Here is a 20,232-nt window from a genome sequence, read left to right as displayed (position 1 = left end):
CTTGTTGATGTATTTGAGTTTGGCTGTCGCCAGCCCTGAACTGACCTGTGGGTCATTCTGTGCTTCAGAGATGCAGTTTCATCTTTGGGAGGCAGGTGGGGCCAGAGGGGTCCAGGCGGAGCCGCTTCTCTCCAGCAGCCAATTAGGGGGGTTTTCCCTCGCGTGGGCATGCTGGGGAGGGGTATTTCTGTGGCGGAGGCCGTTGTTCGGGGTTCTTTCGCGGGTTTCCTGGTTCCGGGTGCGGCACCCACCTTTAGGGTGTGCGCACATCACGGGCCCCGGCGATATGGCCTAACAGGCCAGGGCGCACGTGCTACGTGGAGTTCCTGACTCTGGGCTCTCATGGCCCGGAGCACCTGATGCTGTAAAGGGCCCCCAGTGACTTACTGGGTCCCCCATCTCTATTGAGAAGATCCCAAGCGAGTTGTGCTGTTCGGTGGGGAGTCGGTCTGAGGTGAACCCAGAGGCAGGTGATCCAACAGGGCTTGAACGAACCATCGGGGATCTGGGTACCGGACACCGACAGTTTGTATGTGGTGAACTGTCAGTCGGTGGCCCCAAATTATACACTGGGAGGATTCGCTCTACCAACCAAATTTCCAAAGCACTAGGCCTGTGGCAGAGGTCTCACTCTAAGATCTAAGTTCTATTAGAGCCAAGTCCGTGGCAGAGACTTGTTCCTTCCCAGTAGAGCTAAGTGACGCTCTGGCTGCCAGGCCTGTGAGAGGGACCGGTCCAGGGGCACTTTACCCACTTCGGCTGAAGTGGCGACGAGGAAAGATTTGCTACTCAGCGGCAGGACTGCTTCTGTTCATCCATTGCCTGTATCTGCAAGGTTTATTCTCTTTCATCAATCTGTCCTATCTACCTCAAGTTGACTGTTGGTCATGTTGGGCCAGAAATAAAGCATTGAAAACGTCAATCAACAGTCTGGACATTCCGTTACCGCTCTCATCACTATCATCACACCTAGACATATCACGGGGGTAACTTAAATACGCCGATCCCAAATCGAATCAGCGGCTCCTGAGGGGGTAGTGCTACACGGGTTTGATCCAAACACGCCCAGGCCCATCACTAATGGAGAATTACAAGAAGCTTAAATTAGAACACGTCAGATAGTCAGATAGTGACACTAGTTCCATTATTTGAGTAAATACATAACTGCATTTATTGGTATATTTTAATGCCTGCCTGAAGATTAGCTTTAAAGTAGAATACAAAAAGATATACTATGAACAACTCATGCTTTCTCGAGCCCGAAGGGCAGTTTGATTTCATTAAAGTGGTTGTAAACCCCACTTTATGACTTTTACCTACAGGTAAGCCTATAATAAGGCTTACCTGTAGGTATAAAGAATATCTCCTAAACCTGCACGGTTTAGGAGATATTCCCCTCGCAATGCGCCGCTGACGTCAGCGGCGCATGCGCAGGGGGGATCCTCGGCTAAATGACCGGCAGCCGCCGGACCTTGCCGAATTTAAATCTCCCGCGCGCACGCGCGGGAGTGACGTCATCGCCGCTCCAGCCAATCACAGCGCTGGAGCGGCGATACCCGGAAGACACGCCGGAGCAAGATGATTTCTCGCTCGGCGTGAACCAGGTAAGTTTTACACACCTCGTTCCGAGGTAAGTATTTCATAATGAGCTAATATGCGGTGCATATTAGCTCATTATGACTTTTGCCTTGCAGGGGGAAAAAAAAAAAATTTAAACGGGTTTACAACCGCTTTAAGGATTGGAGGAGGATATGTTAAATCCTCTCTGACATTTGTAAATGTTTCCATGGACAACCCTCATAAACTGCATACCAAACATGTGATTCAGAAGAATGACTTGGCAAAGTACTAGGATCCCGCAGCATAAATACTGCAGGGTCTGCCTCTCTTCAAAACATTTGCACACAGCAATTTAGGATCAGACTTGAACGCTCAGAACAAGTACTAAGAAATAAGAAACCCCTCAGTATGAATATGTACTGGAAGGCGTGCATGGTGCTCACGTTGGCTTTATTTGTGCAGGTACATGCACAGTCACAGAGAAGAAAACTTGGAGGCTGGAATGAAATTAACGAGGATAGTCAGGGTGTCCAGTCTGCTTTGAGTTTTGCAAAGGAAGAATTCAACAGAAACAGCAACGACGGATACATCATCAATATCAACAGGACTATAAAACTCATGAGACAGGTTAGTGTGTGTTTGTAATCTGTTCTGAACAAATTATTTTACTTGTTGCAGTGACAAATATAATCAGGAATGGTCACATATTGGGGTATTTGTTACTTGTCTTGAGATATTTTAGAAAATAATCTCTGTTATTTTAAAATTTGTATTTGTTGCATGACCTTAAGTGTATGCATAGTAATAGCCATCTATTCATTTTGGATAGAGAGGGGAAGGGTCCAATTTTATTCGCTGACTGTGTGCTGTTGGGGGGGGGGGGATTTCCCTTTACTTCCCATCCCAAGGATGCAACAAGAAGTGGAAGGTGAATTCCCCTCATAGACAGTTGTCACTGGAACATTGGCAGACTAAAGCCTTGTACACACGATCGGATATCTGATGGAATCTAATCCGATGGATTTTTTCGTCGGATATCCGATGAAGCTGACTTTCATCAGTCTTGCCTACTCACCATTGTTCAAAAATCTGACCGTGTCCAACTCGGTGATGTAAAACACTACGACGTGCGGAAAAAAATGAAGTTCAATGCTTCCGAGCATGTGTCAACTTGATTCTGAGCATGCATGGATTTTTGACCGATGGACTTCCACACAGACGATTGTTTTTTTTTCTATCGTTTTTTTATCCATAGGAAAATTTTAAAACATGTTCTATTTTTTTTCACCGATGGAAAACAAACCGATGGGGCCCACACACGATCGGTTTGTCCGATGAAAACAGTCCTTTTTTTATCAGACAAACCGATCGTGTGTACAGGGCTTAACACTGTTAGTCAACAACTGTTATGCCACATACACACGAGAGGAAATTCCGACAAGAAAACCGTGGATTTTCTTCCGACTGAATTTTGGCTCAAACTTGTGTTGCATGCACACAGTCACACAAAATTCTGACCGTCAAGAACGCGGTGACGTACAACACTATGACGAGCCGGGAAAAATGAAGTTCAATGCTTCCGAGCATGCATCGACTTGATTCCGAGCATTTGTGGTTTTTGGTGTGTCGGAATTGCATACAAGACGATCGGAATTTCCTCTAAGAACTTTTCTTGTCGGAAAATTTGAGAACCAGCTCTCAAATTTTTCTTGGGAGAGATTCAGACAGAAAAATTCCGATGGAGCCTACACACGTTCGGAATTTCCGACCAAAAGCTTACATCGGACTTTTTTTGTCAGAATTTCCGATCCTGTGTACGCGGCATTAGTGAACATGGCTTGTTCTGGTGACAACTCTTAATGATGATTTCTCATCATTTTCTATTTCAGTACTAATGGTCAACAGAGTAGATACAGAGGGTGAATCTACCCAGTGGGGACAAAGTTAAATAAAACAAACCTTTTGACTAGATACATTAAGGAAACATTACTAAAAAAACATATATGCTGCCATTATTGACCTTAAAGCGGATGTTCCCTGGAAAAAAAATATTAAAAGCCAGCAGCTACAAATACTGCAGCTGCTGACTTTTAATATTAGGACACTTACCTGTCCTGGAGTCCAGAGGCGTCCGCAGCAGAGGACGAGCGATTGCCCATCATCCTGCTGCTCCCCCCTCTATTCACGGTGAGGGAACCAGGAAGTGAAGCCCTCCGGCTTCACTGCCCGGTTCCCTACGGCGCATGCGCGAGTCGCGCTACGCCCGCCGATTGGCTCCCACTGTGTGCTGGGAGCCGAGTGTTCCCAGCACACAATGGGGGGGGGGGGGGCGACGGGATGTGACGAAATGCCGTCTTTTGCCCGTGAATGCCGGGCCGGAAGTGGGTGCAAATACCTGTCTTTTGACAGGTATCTGCACCCCCCTCCCCCCTGAAAGGTGTCAAATGTGACACCGGAGGGGGGGAGGGTTCCGATCAGCGGGACTTCACTTTAGGGTGGAGAACCGCTTTAATTGCTAGTACAACAGCTGTCATTTGCTTGAGTACTTTGTGAGTTAGTAACATAGAACAAGCATGAAGCAAGTGATGTCTGAACAGAGTCAGAACTGATTCATGTGCTCTTTCGGGGTCAGTGACTACAAACATTGAAGCCATTAGAACAGCAGACAAACCTGGCAGCTAATATTTTCAGAAATAAGCAGTAACAGTCTGTGTAGCAGCCTCTAAGTGGCTTTAAACACTTGACCACTGGAAGATTTACCCCCCTTCCTGACCAGACCATTTTTTGTGGAACGCCCTTAGTGGCTCTAAAGCCAAAAGTTTTTTTATAGTTTTGGATGAAGGTAAGGATTAGAACCCCTGTTGGGTTTTTATTTCTGTCTTGGGAATATTTTCCCTCTCGAATTATCCTTTTTACCACTAATAAAATAAAAAATATTATTGTTGTTACTGGAACAAAACCTTACAATGTCGACATGAGTTACAGTAACAACTGTCCATGACTTCAGAGTGGTTACCTCTAACTTCCTATGGTACCTCAAGATAAGAAGTAAAGAGATATCACTTTATCAGGACACACAGCAAAAATAAATATGTAATCTTTGCAGAAAGTAAAAAAAGCAATTGTTAAAAATAACTTTTAATGCCATCCACCAAAATATATTTAGATGTAGATGTCCCCTTAGTTGAGTATAAAATTTGATTGTTGACATGTGTGAAATTTTTCTAAGCTGGTTGTTCTAGGCTAAAGAAAATGGAGTTGCCACATTATGGTCTTGTTTTTCAAAATGCACACTCTGAACCTGTTATTCTTATGCCCTGTACACACGAGCAGAATTTCCAGTAGGAAAAAACTTGGATGGTTTTTCCGATGGAATTCCGCTCAAGCCTGCCTTGCATACACACGGTCACACAAAAGTTTGGTGAACTTTTGACTGCCAAGAACACAGTGGCGTAAAAGACTATGATGAGCCTAGAAAAGGAAGTTCTATGCTTCCGAGCATGCGTTGATTTGTTTCCGAGCATGCGTCGGAATTTAGTGCGTCGGGATTTGTACACACGATTGGAAATTCCGATTAGATTTTCTCCCTGATGGGAAAATAGAAAACCTGCTCTCTATCTTTTTCCGGCAGTTTTTCCGTTGGAAAAAGTCAGAGGGAGCATACACACGGTCGGGATTCCCGACCAAAAGTTTTCATCTGACTTTTTCCGACGAGAAAACCGATCGTGTGTACGGGGCATTAGTCTTTTTTTATTACTTAGTGGGTTGTTGGTCTACAACAACCATGTTCATGTCAGTTGTGCCAGCACTTTATGGACTGTTTGCTTATTCAGGATTGAAAAGCCAACCTTCCATGATTATTTTTACTAAACATACTCAGAAAATGTGCACATTTACACTTCCAAGCATGCGTCGACTTGATTCTGAGCATGCATGGATTTTTAACCGATGGACGTGCCCACAGACGATCGTTTTTTTCTATCGGTTTTTTAACCATCAGATAATTTTAAAACAAGTTCCTTGTTTTTTCACCGATGGATAAAAAAACGATGGGGCCCTCACACGATCGGTTCGTCTGATGAAAACGGTCCATCAGACTGTTTTCATCAGACAAACCGATCGTGTGTACGCGGCATTACTTATGACCCAAAATGTATGATTGGGCCGCAACGCTAGCCCGCTAAAGATTTAGGACCAACGACTGACTATATACAGTTGTCATATAGAGACCTTTGCTAATTAGGTAGTTCAGAGGTTACGCACAGGGAAGTCACATAGTACGTAGTGTAATGATGGGGGTTGTTAACTCTCGTGGTATGCGTTTTTCCAGTGATTCACACCAGTCAGGAACTATATTTTAAGGGTGTGGTAGCCCATTTTTATTAAAAAGGCAAAAATAAAAAGTTCAATCAAAGGTTTCCCACGCAGGGGGTTCTTCTCCATCAAATGCAAACAGGAAATACTAACCCACCCGGCTCTCTGTAGCAGTACTTCTGCACGTTATCCTGGTCACCCAGACCAGCGGACTCCTCAACATAGGCGGCTTCCCTTCAGCGTCTACAGCTCTGCCTCTTGCAGTAGCCAACGTTCTGGCTGTCTCCTACAGCCTCTCTGATTCCTGGAGACCTCCTGTCTCTTACAGGAGCTGTCTCCAACTGGGAGCCATGAGGTCTTAGCACACTCTCATTATAAGGGCTGTGCTCACCTGAGCACACACCCTGCTGGTAATCACAAAGTCTGGATACAGGGTTGGAGATTCCATCCCACCCCAGACACTGTGGAATCTGCAAACTACAGAGCCCCATGACAAAGTACCAAAACCTGGAGAAAGCTGCACCAGCAGTCTTCTCCAGTCCACATCTACACTCTGTAGAGTTGCACCCAGTAAATGTGCATACCCTGTGTCCATTTTAGGTTCAATAAAAGTTTTGTTAGAATTTTTTTTTGACAGAAATCAAAGAAAACATGAACCGGCCACCCAACATTGGGTAGGCCGATCCTCACCGTAATAGACAGTCACTTTCCACAACAAAAAATATATTATGGACATACTTGCAATCCTAGAAAAACATTTACACAATCATCCTTGTCGTTTATCATTATACGTCCAACAGTTGCTTCCCCTAGCCCGGGCGCCCCCATGGGAACCTGCTGCGCCCATGGCCAGGAGAAAGCAAGAGGATAACATGTACACGTCAGGAGTACTACCAGTAGGGAGGCAGCAGGACATCCATATCTCTGAATCAACAAAGTATATGCCAAGGAATTTAAACCACAACAATAGGAAGATAACAGATAGCCTTGGCCAGACCTGGCGTATTTGTGGAAGGTAGGAGGAGTAACAGAAAAAATAAGGAAAGTTAGATATAAAGACCAGAAAAGGAAGAAGAGAGAAAGAGAGGAGAGGTTAGGAAGGTGGTGGTGGGGGGGGGGGGGGTTCGGCGCCCGGGCTCCCGGGCTCCCCGCGCCCAGGACCTATGTTTCGCGCTCCGATCCTCTCATAGCTCGAGTTAGGTGAAAGTAGTGTCTTCAATTCGTCTGAGGAAGAATAATGCCTCCAAATTGCCCATGTAAAGGAGAACTTAGTGTGGTTTTCTAGGGCCTTAGCTTGGAGTTCTTCCATCAACATGACTCCGTTCATTTCATTAACCCATTCAGCTAGGGACGGGGGTGAGGGTGATTTCCAATGTCTGGATATCAGTTGCCTACTCGTACTGAGACAGAATCTAAGGAGGGTGTGTTTCTGAAACTTGAAGGTCCCCGGGAGAATGGACAACAGAGCGACAGTAGGGGAGGTGGAAAGGGGTTTACCATACATGTTCGAATAAACCTGAAATATCTGGTTCCAGAATGGACGAATAACCTCACAGTCCCACCATATATGGAGATACGTACCAACAGCCGAGTTACATCTCCAGCATGAGTCAGAAGCCGAGGGAAACATGACCCTGAGGGCAGACGGTACTCTATACCACCGTGATATCACTTTGTAATTTTTTTCTCGAACATAACTCGAGATGGAGGATTTATGTGTGTAATAGAAGGCTTTCTGCCAGGCTGCCTAGCTAACATCTTTCCCCAAATCCCCTGACCAAGCTGCGGTGAATTTGGGAAGGGAAGTACCTGTATGCCCTAAGATCATTTTATATAACAGAGAGAGAGTATGACGGGGGTTTTTTGGGGGTGAGCACAATTGTTCAAATTCCGTCGGGGGCCTATGGGTCTGTCTGGAGTCATAAAGTTGCTTACAATAGGTGGCCAGATGTATACGCGTAAGCCAGGTCACCTTCGGGGTGGAGGAAGACTCATCTGTCACCAATGAGCCCCTGCTGGCATTGAAGAACTGTCGTGCAGTGGGCCACTGGTCTCTCTTATAACCATTAAGTATGTGGGCAGATTTGCCCTCCGGGAGAGCCGATACCCTGTGTCCATTTTAACACTATTTTTATTGGGACAGAGCCTCGCTCTGCCACAGTAGTCATACCGTGGGTGTACCCTAAGTAGTTGCAATATCACTGTTTTCAACACAGTTAATGTTCATGTTCATATTCAATGTCTAATACTGATTATTTATTGTTTGAATTGATTTTCACTCAGTTAATCATCAACCTCAGCATTGGGGTAATATAAACCTTTCATTGAGGTTTCTTTATCATTAGTTCCAGCGCTGTACCTATTACACAACATAATACTGATCTTGCTGGACTTTGTTAAATGATAAGTTAATTTTTTAGAACATATTACATCTTTCAAGCCTTTTCTTGGCCAGAAACAGCAAGAAAACTGCTGGCAGTGCTTTCTTGCCCTGTGTACGAGGATTTGAGGTTTCTCGTCGGTAAAACTGCCCACAGGCAGCCGGCGCGGTCTTCTGTGACGTCAGGGTCTTCTCTTCTGTTCTTCTCCCCTCTTCCGATGTTGCCTCGTCGCCTGTTGTCGCTGTAATGATGGAAGCGCGCCTTGCATCCCATTTATATAGGCATCACTGTCCCATCATGCTCCGGCAGGTACCCACGTGGTGGGTGCACGTGGGTAGGCACCCACCACGTGGGTACCTACCGGAGCATGATGGGACGGTGATGCCTATATAAATGGGATGCAAGGCGCGCTTCCATCATTACAGCGACAACAGGCGACGAGGCAACATCGGAAGAGGGGAGAAGAAGACCCTGACGTCACAGAAGACCGCGCCGGCTGCCTGTTAGAAATTGAGCTAACACACAAAGATAGCAGGCAGCCAGCGCTGAAGAAGAAGGCACCGGACATCTGCAGAAGAACCGGGGTTCGCCGAGTCAACAGCGGAAGAGGGGAGAAGATGGAAGAAGCCCCCCGGAGTCCGGAGAAGCCCCCCCGGAGAGCGGAAGAAGAAACCCCCCCCCCCGGAGAGCGGAGAAGACCCCCGGAGAGTGGAAGAAGAAGCCCCCCTGCTAATAGAGCTAATAAAGAAGACAGGGGGGGCATCCGGAGCAGAATAATAAATTATTTTAAAAAGCCTTGTGTTGTGTGTTTACTAACTTTAACTTTTTGCCTACAGGTGAATGGATAGGGGTACGATGTACCCCATATCCATTCACTTAGGGTGGGGGGCCGGTATCTGGGGGCCCCCTTATTTGAGGGGACTCCCAGATTCCGATAAGCCCCCGCCCGCAGACCCCGACAACCAATGGCAAGGGTTGTCGGGAAGAGGTCCTGTCCTCATCAACATGGGGACAGGGTGCTCTGAGGTGGGGGGGCCCACAGTGCGCCCCCCTGCCCCAGAGCACCCAACCCCCCCATGTTGAGGGCATGCGGCCTGGCACGGCTCAGGAGGGGGGGGGGGCGCTCGCTCGTCCCCACTCCCTTCCTGACCGGCCGGGTAGCGTGCTTTGGATACGGGTCTGGTATGGATTGTAGGGGGACCCCTACGTCGATTTTTTGGCGTAGGGGGGTCCCCTTACAACCCATACCAGACCTAAGGGCCTGGTATGCTCCTGGGGGGGAACCCATGCCGGTTTTGTCTTTACAAATTGCCGTGGAGTTCTCCCTCGGGAATGCATACCAAATGCCGTCGCTGGAATGGGCTTTTACATGGTGTGACTAGTTTACACTTTGTAACATCAGCCCTAGTTTTACACTTGCAAAATAACACTTACGGCGAAAAAACGAAGCTGGAAAGCTTTGTGGATCGCCTTAAGTGCTAATTTGCATACTAGCAACGGCATTTCGACTCGAAATGCCCCCAGCGGCGGATGCGGTACTGCATCCTAAGATTCGGCAGTGTAATTGAATTACACATGCCTGATCTTCTGCCTAACTTTGGAAAAAGCCTTTTGAGGATCGTTTGCAAAGTTAGACACAGACTGAACAGCAGTTAAGTCTGCGTATCTCTTTTGAGGATCTGGCCCAATCATTTTAAATGACGTTTTTAAAAACAACGTTTTTTTTCATGCCGAAAAATGACCGTGTATACGCGGCATTAAACTCCTATCCTCCCCAGCTTCACATACTTTCTTTATTTTTTTCCCTCACTGATCCATATCATACAGTAGCAGGGAGTAACTAGAGGAAGCCCTGTGTAAGCTCTAAGTTAGGCAAGGATAAGGACCCTTTCCTTAATTCCTTATGACAATGCTGGGTGTCTGAGCTGCCAATTATCAAGAACCAGTATTGTCATGAAGCAATGAGCAGAGCGAGTCATATTCATAGCCAGAAGCACTGGGTATTTTCTTTGCTAAAACTAATATGTGTCTTGTGAGCTGCTAAATATCCCCTAATTTAAGCTGCTATCACCCTTACACACACTCATATAAATGTGTTTGAAATACAAAATATCATATCTCTGGTTCAGTGCTAATTTATGTATAGTTCCCCAAAGATAAATCAAAAATAAAATGTGAATAGTCCCACAAATACTATGTACTTCAACAATAATTATTGTTGAAGTACATAGTATTTGCGGCACTATTCACATTATATATATTTTTTGATCTGTCATACAGTATCTCACAAAAGTGAGTACACCCCCTCACATTTTTGAAGTATTTTATTATAACTTTTCATGTGACAACACTGAAGAAATTACACTTTGCCACAATGTAAGTGTACAGCTTGTATAACAGTGTAAATTTGCTGTCCCCTCCAAATAACTCAGCACACAGCCATTAATGTCTAAACCTCTGGCAACAAAAGTGAGTACACCCCTAAGTGAAAGTGTCCAAATTGGGCCCAATTAGTCATTCCCCCTCCCTGGTGTCATGGTCTCAGGTGAGAATGGGGAGCAAGTGTGTTAAATTTGGTGTTATCGCTCTCATGCCACGTACACACGACCAGTTTTTCCATTGGGAAAACTGCCATGACAGCTTTTGGCCGGGAAAACTGGCCGTGTGTATGCTCCATGGCAGTTTTCCCGACAGGAAAACTGCCGGAAATCCCGGTGGGAAAAATGAGAACATGTTTTATTTTTTCCTGCCGGGACTCCCAGCAGTTTTTATGCTGGCAGTTTTTCTATGGGGAAAGCCTGCGATGGAGCATACACACGGCCGGGTTTCCCAAACAAAGCTCTCATGGCAGTTTTCCTGCCAGGAAAACCGGCCGTGTAAGGGAAAAAGCTACAAAACAGGTTCTCGGTTTTCCCCTTGGTTTTCCGGGTTGACTTTTTACCGCCGGGAAAACCGATCGTGTTTACGGAGCATTACTCTCTCATACTGGTCACTGGAAGTTCAACAAGGCGCCGCATGACAAAGAACTCTCCTTACCATGGGGATACCAACCTGCATGCCTGGTGTGTTGGGATGGCTAGCTCTGGAAGGGGTTGGGGGGCCACACAATCTTTTTTCAATAGAAAAAAAAAAATACCATATATTTGCTGAACCTGTAATATTACTAATAAATAATAATACAAAAAAAAATCCACCGTACAAAGTAAAGAAGCACTTTAAAATGCATATTCCCCATTCAATACCAGGGAATATTGTTGCACAATTGTGCAAGGTCAAAAAGAGATGAAATTCTAAATGATTTAAAAAAAACAAAAACAAAACATGTTTCCAGTCAAAGAGCAGGTGAAGTGAATGTGGTAACGTTGCTTTATGCTATTTTCAACCAGAGAATTTGCACGTGGGGAGGAGTAACCACTGTAATAAACAGAGTGGATGTACAAAATTGAATCTTGGCAGAATTTACCCTAGGTGTCTTTAGCAGCAAAGGGGAGGGCAAAAACCCCTGAAAAATGTTTTATTTGTGTATTTGTCATTGTTGCAGATTCCCCTTCACTTCCTGTCTGATAAAACATTGTCCGCAAGACAGGAAGCGAGGGAAATGATCTTTTATAAAATTCCAGATAGCAGTAAAATCAGACAGGGCTTCTAATACTTTCCCACTCTATCCAAAACTGAAAAGAAAAAAAAAAGGTCTGGTTTGATGTACAATTTAAGTTCTGTGATGACTGTGATTAGATAATTATCTGATTTCTTTAATCTGTGTTAGGTGGTTAGTGGCTCAAAATATAGAATGGAAGTTGAAGTTACTATGAGCTCCTGTAACAATGATGATACAGAACCATGCCCCGATGAGATACATCAAACAAAGGTGAGAGCTTGCTTCAATAATAAAATGTTTCTTACTACTAGAATATTATATATGATGCATATCAGGTGTCTTGTACTTTAATTAAAGCGACTCTAAGGCCCCATACACACGAGAGGATTTATCCGCGGATACGGTCCAGCGGACCGTATCCGCGGATAAATCCTCTAGAGGATTTCAGCAGATTTCTATGCGATGGCGTGTACACACCATCGCATTGAAATCCGCGCCGAAATCCTCTGGCGATGACGTGTCGCGCCGTCGCCGCGATTATGACGCAGCGACGGGCACGACGCTGTCATATAAGGAATTCCACGCATGCGTCAAATCATTACGACGCGTGCGGGGAATCCCTTTGGACGGATGGATCCGATCCGGGGATCCGATTCCAGCGGATAGATATTCTGTGCATGTCGACAAATATTTATCTGCTGGAATTCGGAAATATCCGCGGATAAATATCCGCCGGAGTGTACACACCATAGAATCTATCCGCTGAAACCCATTCGATGGGATTTATCTGCGGATAGATTCTATGGTGTGTACGGGGCCTTAGTTGCTGGAATAAAAATGTGAACATTAGAGCCAGCTGTAAAGAGAAGACTTAAAGGATCACTAAAGGAATTTTTTTTTTTTACCTTACTGCAGTACTGGTTTCATGTCCTCATTGTTCGTTTTTGCTTTGATGTTGCTGTAATTCTGCTGTGATCTCCACACTTCCTGCTTGTCTGCCTCCTTATGAAAAAACTTATGGCAGCTTTTTACTGTGGTCCAAGCTGTGTGTCTAAAACTCCTCAGAACCAATCAGATTCATTTTAAAAACAAAACACTGCCCTGGATTTGCTTGTTTTTGTTCTGTGGGTCTCTTTACTTCACATAAACATGAAACCAGTTTAAAACCGAAAATGAAACTACAGGCACATTATATGATTGAATTTAATCTATTTTTAATCATTTTTAAAATGAATCAGTTAACTTTTATGTCTCTATACCCTGTAAACCGTCATTTTAGCCAAACATTTTTTTTCCTTTAGTGATCCTTTAAAGGGGTTGTAAAGGAATTTTTTTTTTCATAATAAGCATCCTTTACCTGCAGACATTCCTCTTTTCACTTTCTCATTGTTCGTTTTTGCTCAGAAGTTGCTCTATTTCTTCTCTGTTCTGTTCACTTCCTGCTTGTCTGATTGTTACTCACCACCGTGATGGGAGGCTTTACTGCGGTGGTGAGTAACATGCTCGCCCCCTCCTGGGAACTACATCTGTGTGGCAGGACGCTCTCTACGTGTTAGAGACTTCAAGGAGGTGTGAATTACTGGGCGTGCCCCAATTCATACTGGGAAATGTAGTTCTTACATGAAGGAGCGCCGCAAACCAGGAAGTGAATGAGAGAACAAAAACTAGAATGCCGGAGGTGATATAGATGAAGGAATTTAATAGGTATTTACTCGTTTTTTTAACAGAATCATTACACTATTCTCTCTGTCTACCTTGCAGACATTAATTTTAGGCAATTTCTTTTTTCCTTTAGTGACCCTTTAAGCCCTGTACACACAAATGGTTTGTCCGATGAAAACGGACCGATGGACTGTTTTCATGGGACAAACCGATCGTGTGTAGGCCCCATCGGTTTGTTTTCCATCGGTGAAAAAAAATAGAACATGTTTTAAATTATTCCTATGAATAAAAAAACGATAGAAAAAAAAACATTGTCTGTGTGGAAGTCCATCGGTCAAAAATCCACGAATGCTCAGAATCAAGTCGACGCATGCTCGGAAGCATTGAACTTCATTTTTTTCAGCACGTTGTAGTGTTTTACGTCACCGCGTTTTGGCACGGTCGGATTTTTGACTGATGGTGTGTAGGCAAGACTGATGAAAGTCAGCTTCATCGGATATCCGATGAAAAAATCTATTGGATTAGATTTCATCAGATATCCGTTCGTGTGTATGAGGCTTTAAAGTGGTTTTAGCCCTTGTTCACACTCAACGCGGGTTTGAAATCGCGCAAGTTCAGCTGAACTCGTACAATTTCAAACCCTCATTTCAGTGCGAGTTCGGGGCCGTTTGAAAGACATCTGTGCAGGTTCATGCACAATCGCATATTGAAGTCACCAAAAGTAGTGCAGGAACTACTTTTGGAAATCGGCGTGGCTCTGCAAAGTTGGTGTCGCACCGATTGGGACAGTGTCGTTGCCGGCAATAGGCTGTGTTTTGGCATGCAATGTGACCTTTCAAATCGCATGTCAAATTGTGCCAATGTGAACGTGGGCTAAAGGTTGAAGTTTTTTTTTACCTTCAAGCATTCTATGCATGTTTCTGTAATACATACACGATCCTGATCCAGTGATGTGCATGAGAGCCATTGGCTCACGCTGCTGTCAATTACAGCCAGTGAGCCAATGATTAGAGAGTGAGGGAGTGGGGCGACCCCTGTTCTGCATGTCTTATGGATTCACAGAGCAGGGTTCAGGAGCGAGTATGCACAAATGCCCCTCTAGCAATTGGTTTGTTATGGAGGCACTCAAAGAGAAGGAGCCAGGAGTGCCAGTTGGGGACTTCGAGAAGATTAGGATCGGGGTTTCTCTGTGCAAAACCATTGCACAAAGCAGGTAAGTATAAGATGTTTGCTATTTTCTTTTATAAATAATTTAACCTTTAATGTCACTTTACCCACTTAAGGACCGCCTCCTGCACATATACGTCGGCAGAATGGCACGGCTGGGCACAAGCACGTACCTGTATGTCCTCTTTAATTGCCCAGCCGTGGGTCCTCGGGCGCGCGCCCGCGACCCAGTCCGAAGCTCCGTGGCCGCGGGACCCGCGGACCCGATCGCTGCTGGAGTCCTGCGATCGGTCCTCCGGAGCTGAAGAACAGTGAAGAACACAGCTTCCCCGTTCTTCACTGTGGCGCTGTCATTGATCGTGTGTTCCCTGATATAGGGAAACTTGATCAATGATGTCACACGTCCAGCCCCGCCCCCCTACAGTTAGAAACACATATGAGGTCACACTTAACCCCTTCAGCGCCCCCTAGTGGTTAACTCCCAAACTGCAATTGTCATTTTCACAGTAAACAATGCATTTTTATAGCATTGTTTGCTGTGAAAATGACAATTGTCCCAAAAATGTGTCAATAATGTCGCGGTCACGAAAAAAATCGCTGATCGCCGCCATTAGTAGTAAAAAAAAATTATTAATAAAAATGCAATAAAACTATCCCCTATTTTGTAAACACTATACATTTTGCGCAAACCAATCGATAAACGCTTATTGCAATTTTTTTTACCAAAAATAGGTAGAAGAATACGTATCGGCCTAAACTGAGGGAAAAAAAAGTTGTTTTATATATTTTTGGGGGATATTTATTATAGCAAAAAGGAAAAAATATTGAATTTTTTTCAAAATTGTAGCTCTATTTTTGTTTATAGCGCAAAAAATAAAAACCAATCAAATACCACCAAAAGAAAGCTCTATTTGTGGGAAAAAAAGGACGCCAATTTTGTTTGGGAGCCACGTTGCACGACCGCGCAATTGTCAGTTAAAGCGACGCAGTCCCGAATCGCAAAAACTGGCCGGGTCCTTTACCTGCATTTTACCGCTTTAAGGACTCTAGCTGGAGGATATGAAAAACAGATGGAAAATGGACGGAAATGGGAAATGGATGACAAACTGATGTAAACTTCATCCATTGAAAAAACATGACTGAACTGATTAAAACTAACGGTCCGCATGTGTGAAAGGGGCCTAATTCTCATAAATTGCTGATCCAGTGCTCGGTCATCTTCTTGTGAGATCAGACTACTCAGTATAGGGTTTCATAAGTTTTCTCTGAAGTCGATATATGATTGTGTAGACATTTAATGCATTTTCTCTCCATATTTCCACAGATATGCAGATTTCAAGTTTTATCTGTCCCCTGGAAAAATCAGAATGATCTGGTGAGCAGTTCATGCAACTAGAGAAGATTGATCCATGTAAAAAAAAAAAAAACTCTTGGCTGTCACAAAAAAGAATTTGTCAATTTTTTTTGATCAAATAAAACATAACATACTCTTCTGGTGTGGTTTATTGAATTACAGTAGACTTAAAAGCTGACCTCAAACATCTAAATACAGTTTTATAGTTTTGTTATTTTATTTAGCCATTCTGGTGATCCAGGAAAGTCCTGGACCTCACTGCAGAAATCACTGCACAGTGTATAGTTCATTGTTTTAGCCTGGCCCTGCACAGGTCTATTACTGGAAAAATCCCTGAAACAGAAGTATAATACTCACCTGGCTGGTAGGGATGGGCTGAACTCCCCCTAGTTCGGTTTGCACCAGAACATCTCAAACAGGCAAAAAGTTCTACGGAGCATCAGGGGCAGACTGACCCATCGGGGCACTCGGGCACCCTCCCTTACATTGGTCGTCCATGTAGAAATCCTCTTTAAATTGGTGGCGATTGTAAACATTGGTGGCCAGTGTTGAAATTCTCCTTTGTTGTTTGTTGATGTAAAATCCTTCATTACTTTGGTTGTCAGTGTAAACTCTTTATTACATTGGTGATCAGTGTATATTTCCCTTTATATTGGTGGTAAGTGGTAAGTGCAGAGTTGCTCTTATACAGGTGGTCAGTGTAAATCCCCTTTAACATTGGTGGTCTGTGTAGAAGTGTTCAGTACAAATCTCCTCAACAATGATTGTCAGTGTAAATTCCCCCTTACATGGAGGTCATTGTACAGTAAATCCCCCCTCACGTTGGTGGTCCTTGTAAATTCCCCATTACATTCACGGTCAGTGTAGAATCAACCCACTATTGTATATACTTGCCAAAGATTTTAAGATTTGCTCTACATGATTCTGAATTTGCCACAGTGCACTGCCTCCTAACTAATCCTACTCCACACCACTGCCACTGATCCCTTCAACCCCCAGTATTGCCACTGATCACACACCCCCTCCCCCAGAATTGCCACTGATCCCAGGAGTCCTAGGATCCGTCTATTGATGGGTCTCCTCAACTCCCCAGTCTATGGTGTACAGGCAGTGAAGAGATAATGTGCTGTAACCTTTAGCAACCAATCAGTGAGCAGTAATGATGTGCACTAACCTCTTGCAACCAATCATTGGACGGTAAGGATATGCAGTAACCTCTAGCAACCAGTCAGTGAGCAATAATATTCTGCAGTAATCTCTAGCAACCTAATGGTGAGTGGTAAGAATGTCCAGTACCCTCTAGCAACCAATCAGTGAGCAGTGTTAAAGGGGTTGTAAAGGTAAAAGTGTTTTTACCTTAATGCATCCTATGCATTAAGGTAAAAAAAATCTGATAGCACCGCCCCCCCCCCCGAGCCCCCATTTACTTGCCTCTCCATTTGAAAGTCCCGTGCGCGTTCTCGTCTTGCTATTCGCTTCCCAGCCTGGCCGTTGATTGGCTAGGCTGGGCGGATTGATAGCAGCGCAGCCATTGGCTTGCGCTGCTATCAATCACAGCGGATGACGCGGCGCACCAGGGGGCGGGGCCGAGTGATACAGTCGGCGGCTATGGCCGCCGCTGTATCACGGGAGCGCGCTCGCAAAAGCTTTCCACCATGCGAGGGAGCTCGCATGAACGTGGAAAGCTTTTGCGAGGAGGAGCAGAGACAGCCGCCGAGGGACCCCAGAAGACACGGATCGGGGACACTGCACAGCGGAGGTAAGTATAACATGTTTGTTATTTTTAAACAAAAACAATTTTGCCTTTAGTGTCCCTTTAATGTATAGTAATCTCTAACAACCAATCAACAAGCAGAAGTCATGTGCTGTCACCTCTAGCAAATAATAAGTGAGCCATAATGTGTACTGTAACCTCTAGCAGATAGTCAGTGAGCTGTAATGATACACTGTAACCTCTGGCAACCAATCACAATCACAGCCTGGTCTGATTCAGAAAACTGATTTTGAGTCTAGCTGCTATTTCTAGTATGACTCATGCCGCGTACACACGATCATTTGTCGGCATGAAAAAAACATTTTAGAAAATGTAATTTAAAATGATTGTGTGTGTGGGCTTCACATCATTTTTCGGGTTCTGCAAAAAAGACAACATTTTTTTTCGAACATGCTGCATTTTTTAACGACGTTTTAAACTATGTTGTTTTTCGGGTTGTAAAAAATGATCTTGTGTGGGCTAAAACAACGTTAAAAACCTGCGCATGCTCAGAAGCAAGTTATGAGACGGGAGCGCTCGTTCTGGTAAAATTACCGTTCATAATGGAGTAAGCACATTCATCACGCTGTAACAGACAGAAAAGCGTGAATCGACTTTTACTAACACGGAATCAGCTAAAGCAGACCCAAGGGTGGGGTCATCCGCATAGAACTTCCCCTTTATAGTGCCGTCGTACGTGTTGTACATCACCGCGCTTTGCTAGAGCATTTTTTAAAAACCATGGTGTGTGGGCAACGTCATTTTAATGATGAAGTTGGAAAAATATAGTTTTTTTCATGCCGAAAAATGATCATGTGTACGCGGCATCAGAGCGGGTGTGGGTGTGAAATTGCATGGAGGGGGGCCCAAGAAAATGTTTGCCCAGGCTTCAACCAATATTAAAGATGTCCCTGATGTCAGGACAATACAAATACCCCTAAATGACCCTTTTTTGGAAAGTAGACAGTCCAAGGTATTCAGTAAGAGGCATGGTGAGTTGTTTCGAAGTTTACATTTTTTCCCACAAATCTTGGGAAAATTAAGATTTTTTTTTTTTTTTACACAAAATTGTCATAATAACAAGTTATTTCTCACACACAGCATATGAATACTTCCAATTACACCCCAAAACAAATTCTGCTACTTCTCCTGACAATGGCAATACCACATGTGTAACTTTTTCACAGCCTGGCCACATAGAGAGGCCCAACATGTAGGCAGCACCATCAGGCGTTCTATGAGCATAAATGACATTAATTTTATTCCTACTTATCACACTTTTGAAGGTCCTGGAGCACCAGGACAGTGGAATTACCCACAAAATGACCCCATTTTGGAAAGAAAACACCCCAAGGTATATTCTGCTGCAGATAGGTACTTGGGTACTCTGATGGGCTGCAGATAGGTACTCGGGTAGTCTGATGGGCTGGAAATATGTACTCGGTACTCTTGAGGGCTTCAGGAGGGAGGGAGTGTTCCTGCAGTAGGGAAGTTGTTAAAATCTATACCAGACCCAAAGGGTCCCCCATGCTATTTTTCCCTTCCTCAACCTGGCAACTAAGATCAGAGCATTAAAATTGCTGCGCATCCTCCAGCAGCATGTAACTGACACTATGATCGAAAAAATTCAGGTGACTCCTCCGTGCATGATGGTGGGGCTACAGAAGGAGTAGCTGTGGACAAGGAGCCGGTGGAATAGGCCGCTTTGTCAGCTGCGGTGGAAGGCAAACTAGTATGAGCAGTTATCCACTCCACCAACTCTTCTGTGTGTTGTGGCTCAGTAACACGGCAGTGGAAAAAAGGACAAGCGTGCCCCCCCTGCAGAGGATGGCCGGTGTCCGCGGCCACCACTTTTGACTGTAGACACAAAGGCTGCTTGCCTCTTTTTGTGGCCTGTGAGTGTCTGCCTCTCCTTGTTGGACTTTTGGACATGATTGAAATGTTTTAGGGAGATTTTTATAACTTTTATCATTCTTATTAACCACTTAAGGACCGCCTCCTGCACATATATGTCAGCAGAATGGCACGGCTGGGCACATCCATGTACAGGTACGTCCTGTACTAGTACCCAGCCATGGGTCACGGGCGCGCGCCCACGGCGCGCTGCCGCGACCTGGTCCGAAGCTCCGTGACCGGGACCGCGGGTCTCGCGGACCCGATCGCCGCTGGAGTCCCGCGATCGGTCCCCGGAGCTGAAGAACGGGGAGAGCCGTGTGTAAACTGTGGCAGCAGCATCGATCGTGTCATCCCTTTTATAGGGGGACACAATTGATGATGTCACACCTACAGCCACACCCCCCTACAGTTGTAAACACACTTCAGGGAACACATAACCCCAACAGCGCCCCCTGTGGTTAACTCCCAAACTGCAACTGTCATTTTCACAATAAACAATGCATTTTAAATGCATTTGTTGCTGTGAAAATGACAATGGTCCCAAAAA

At 44.8% G+C, this 20,232-nt stretch overlaps 1 protein-coding gene across 1 annotated transcript; it reads left to right on the top strand.

The window, feature by feature from the left end:
• Nucleotides 1-1,866: 1,866 nt before the first annotated feature.
• LOC120937621 (cystatin-like) lies at nucleotides 1,867-16,172 on the top strand. Its single transcript, XM_040350998.1, has 3 exons — nucleotides 1,867-2,187; nucleotides 12,022-12,123; nucleotides 16,007-16,172. The coding sequence occupies exons 1-3, from the start codon at nucleotides 1,969-1,971 to the stop codon at nucleotides 16,076-16,078; spliced, it is 393 nt and encodes a 130-aa protein (XP_040206932.1). The 5' UTR covers nucleotides 1,867-1,968; the 3' UTR covers nucleotides 16,079-16,172.
• The last annotated feature ends 4,060 nt before the right edge of the window (nucleotides 16,173-20,232 follow it).

Source organism: Rana temporaria, chromosome 4 (genome assembly GCF_905171775.1).
Source record: "Rana temporaria chromosome 4, aRanTem1.1, whole genome shotgun sequence".
In the NCBI taxonomy this organism is placed as follows: domain Eukaryota; kingdom Metazoa; phylum Chordata; class Amphibia; order Anura; family Ranidae; genus Rana; species Rana temporaria.
This window is presented reverse-complemented; position numbering and strand designations above follow the sequence as displayed.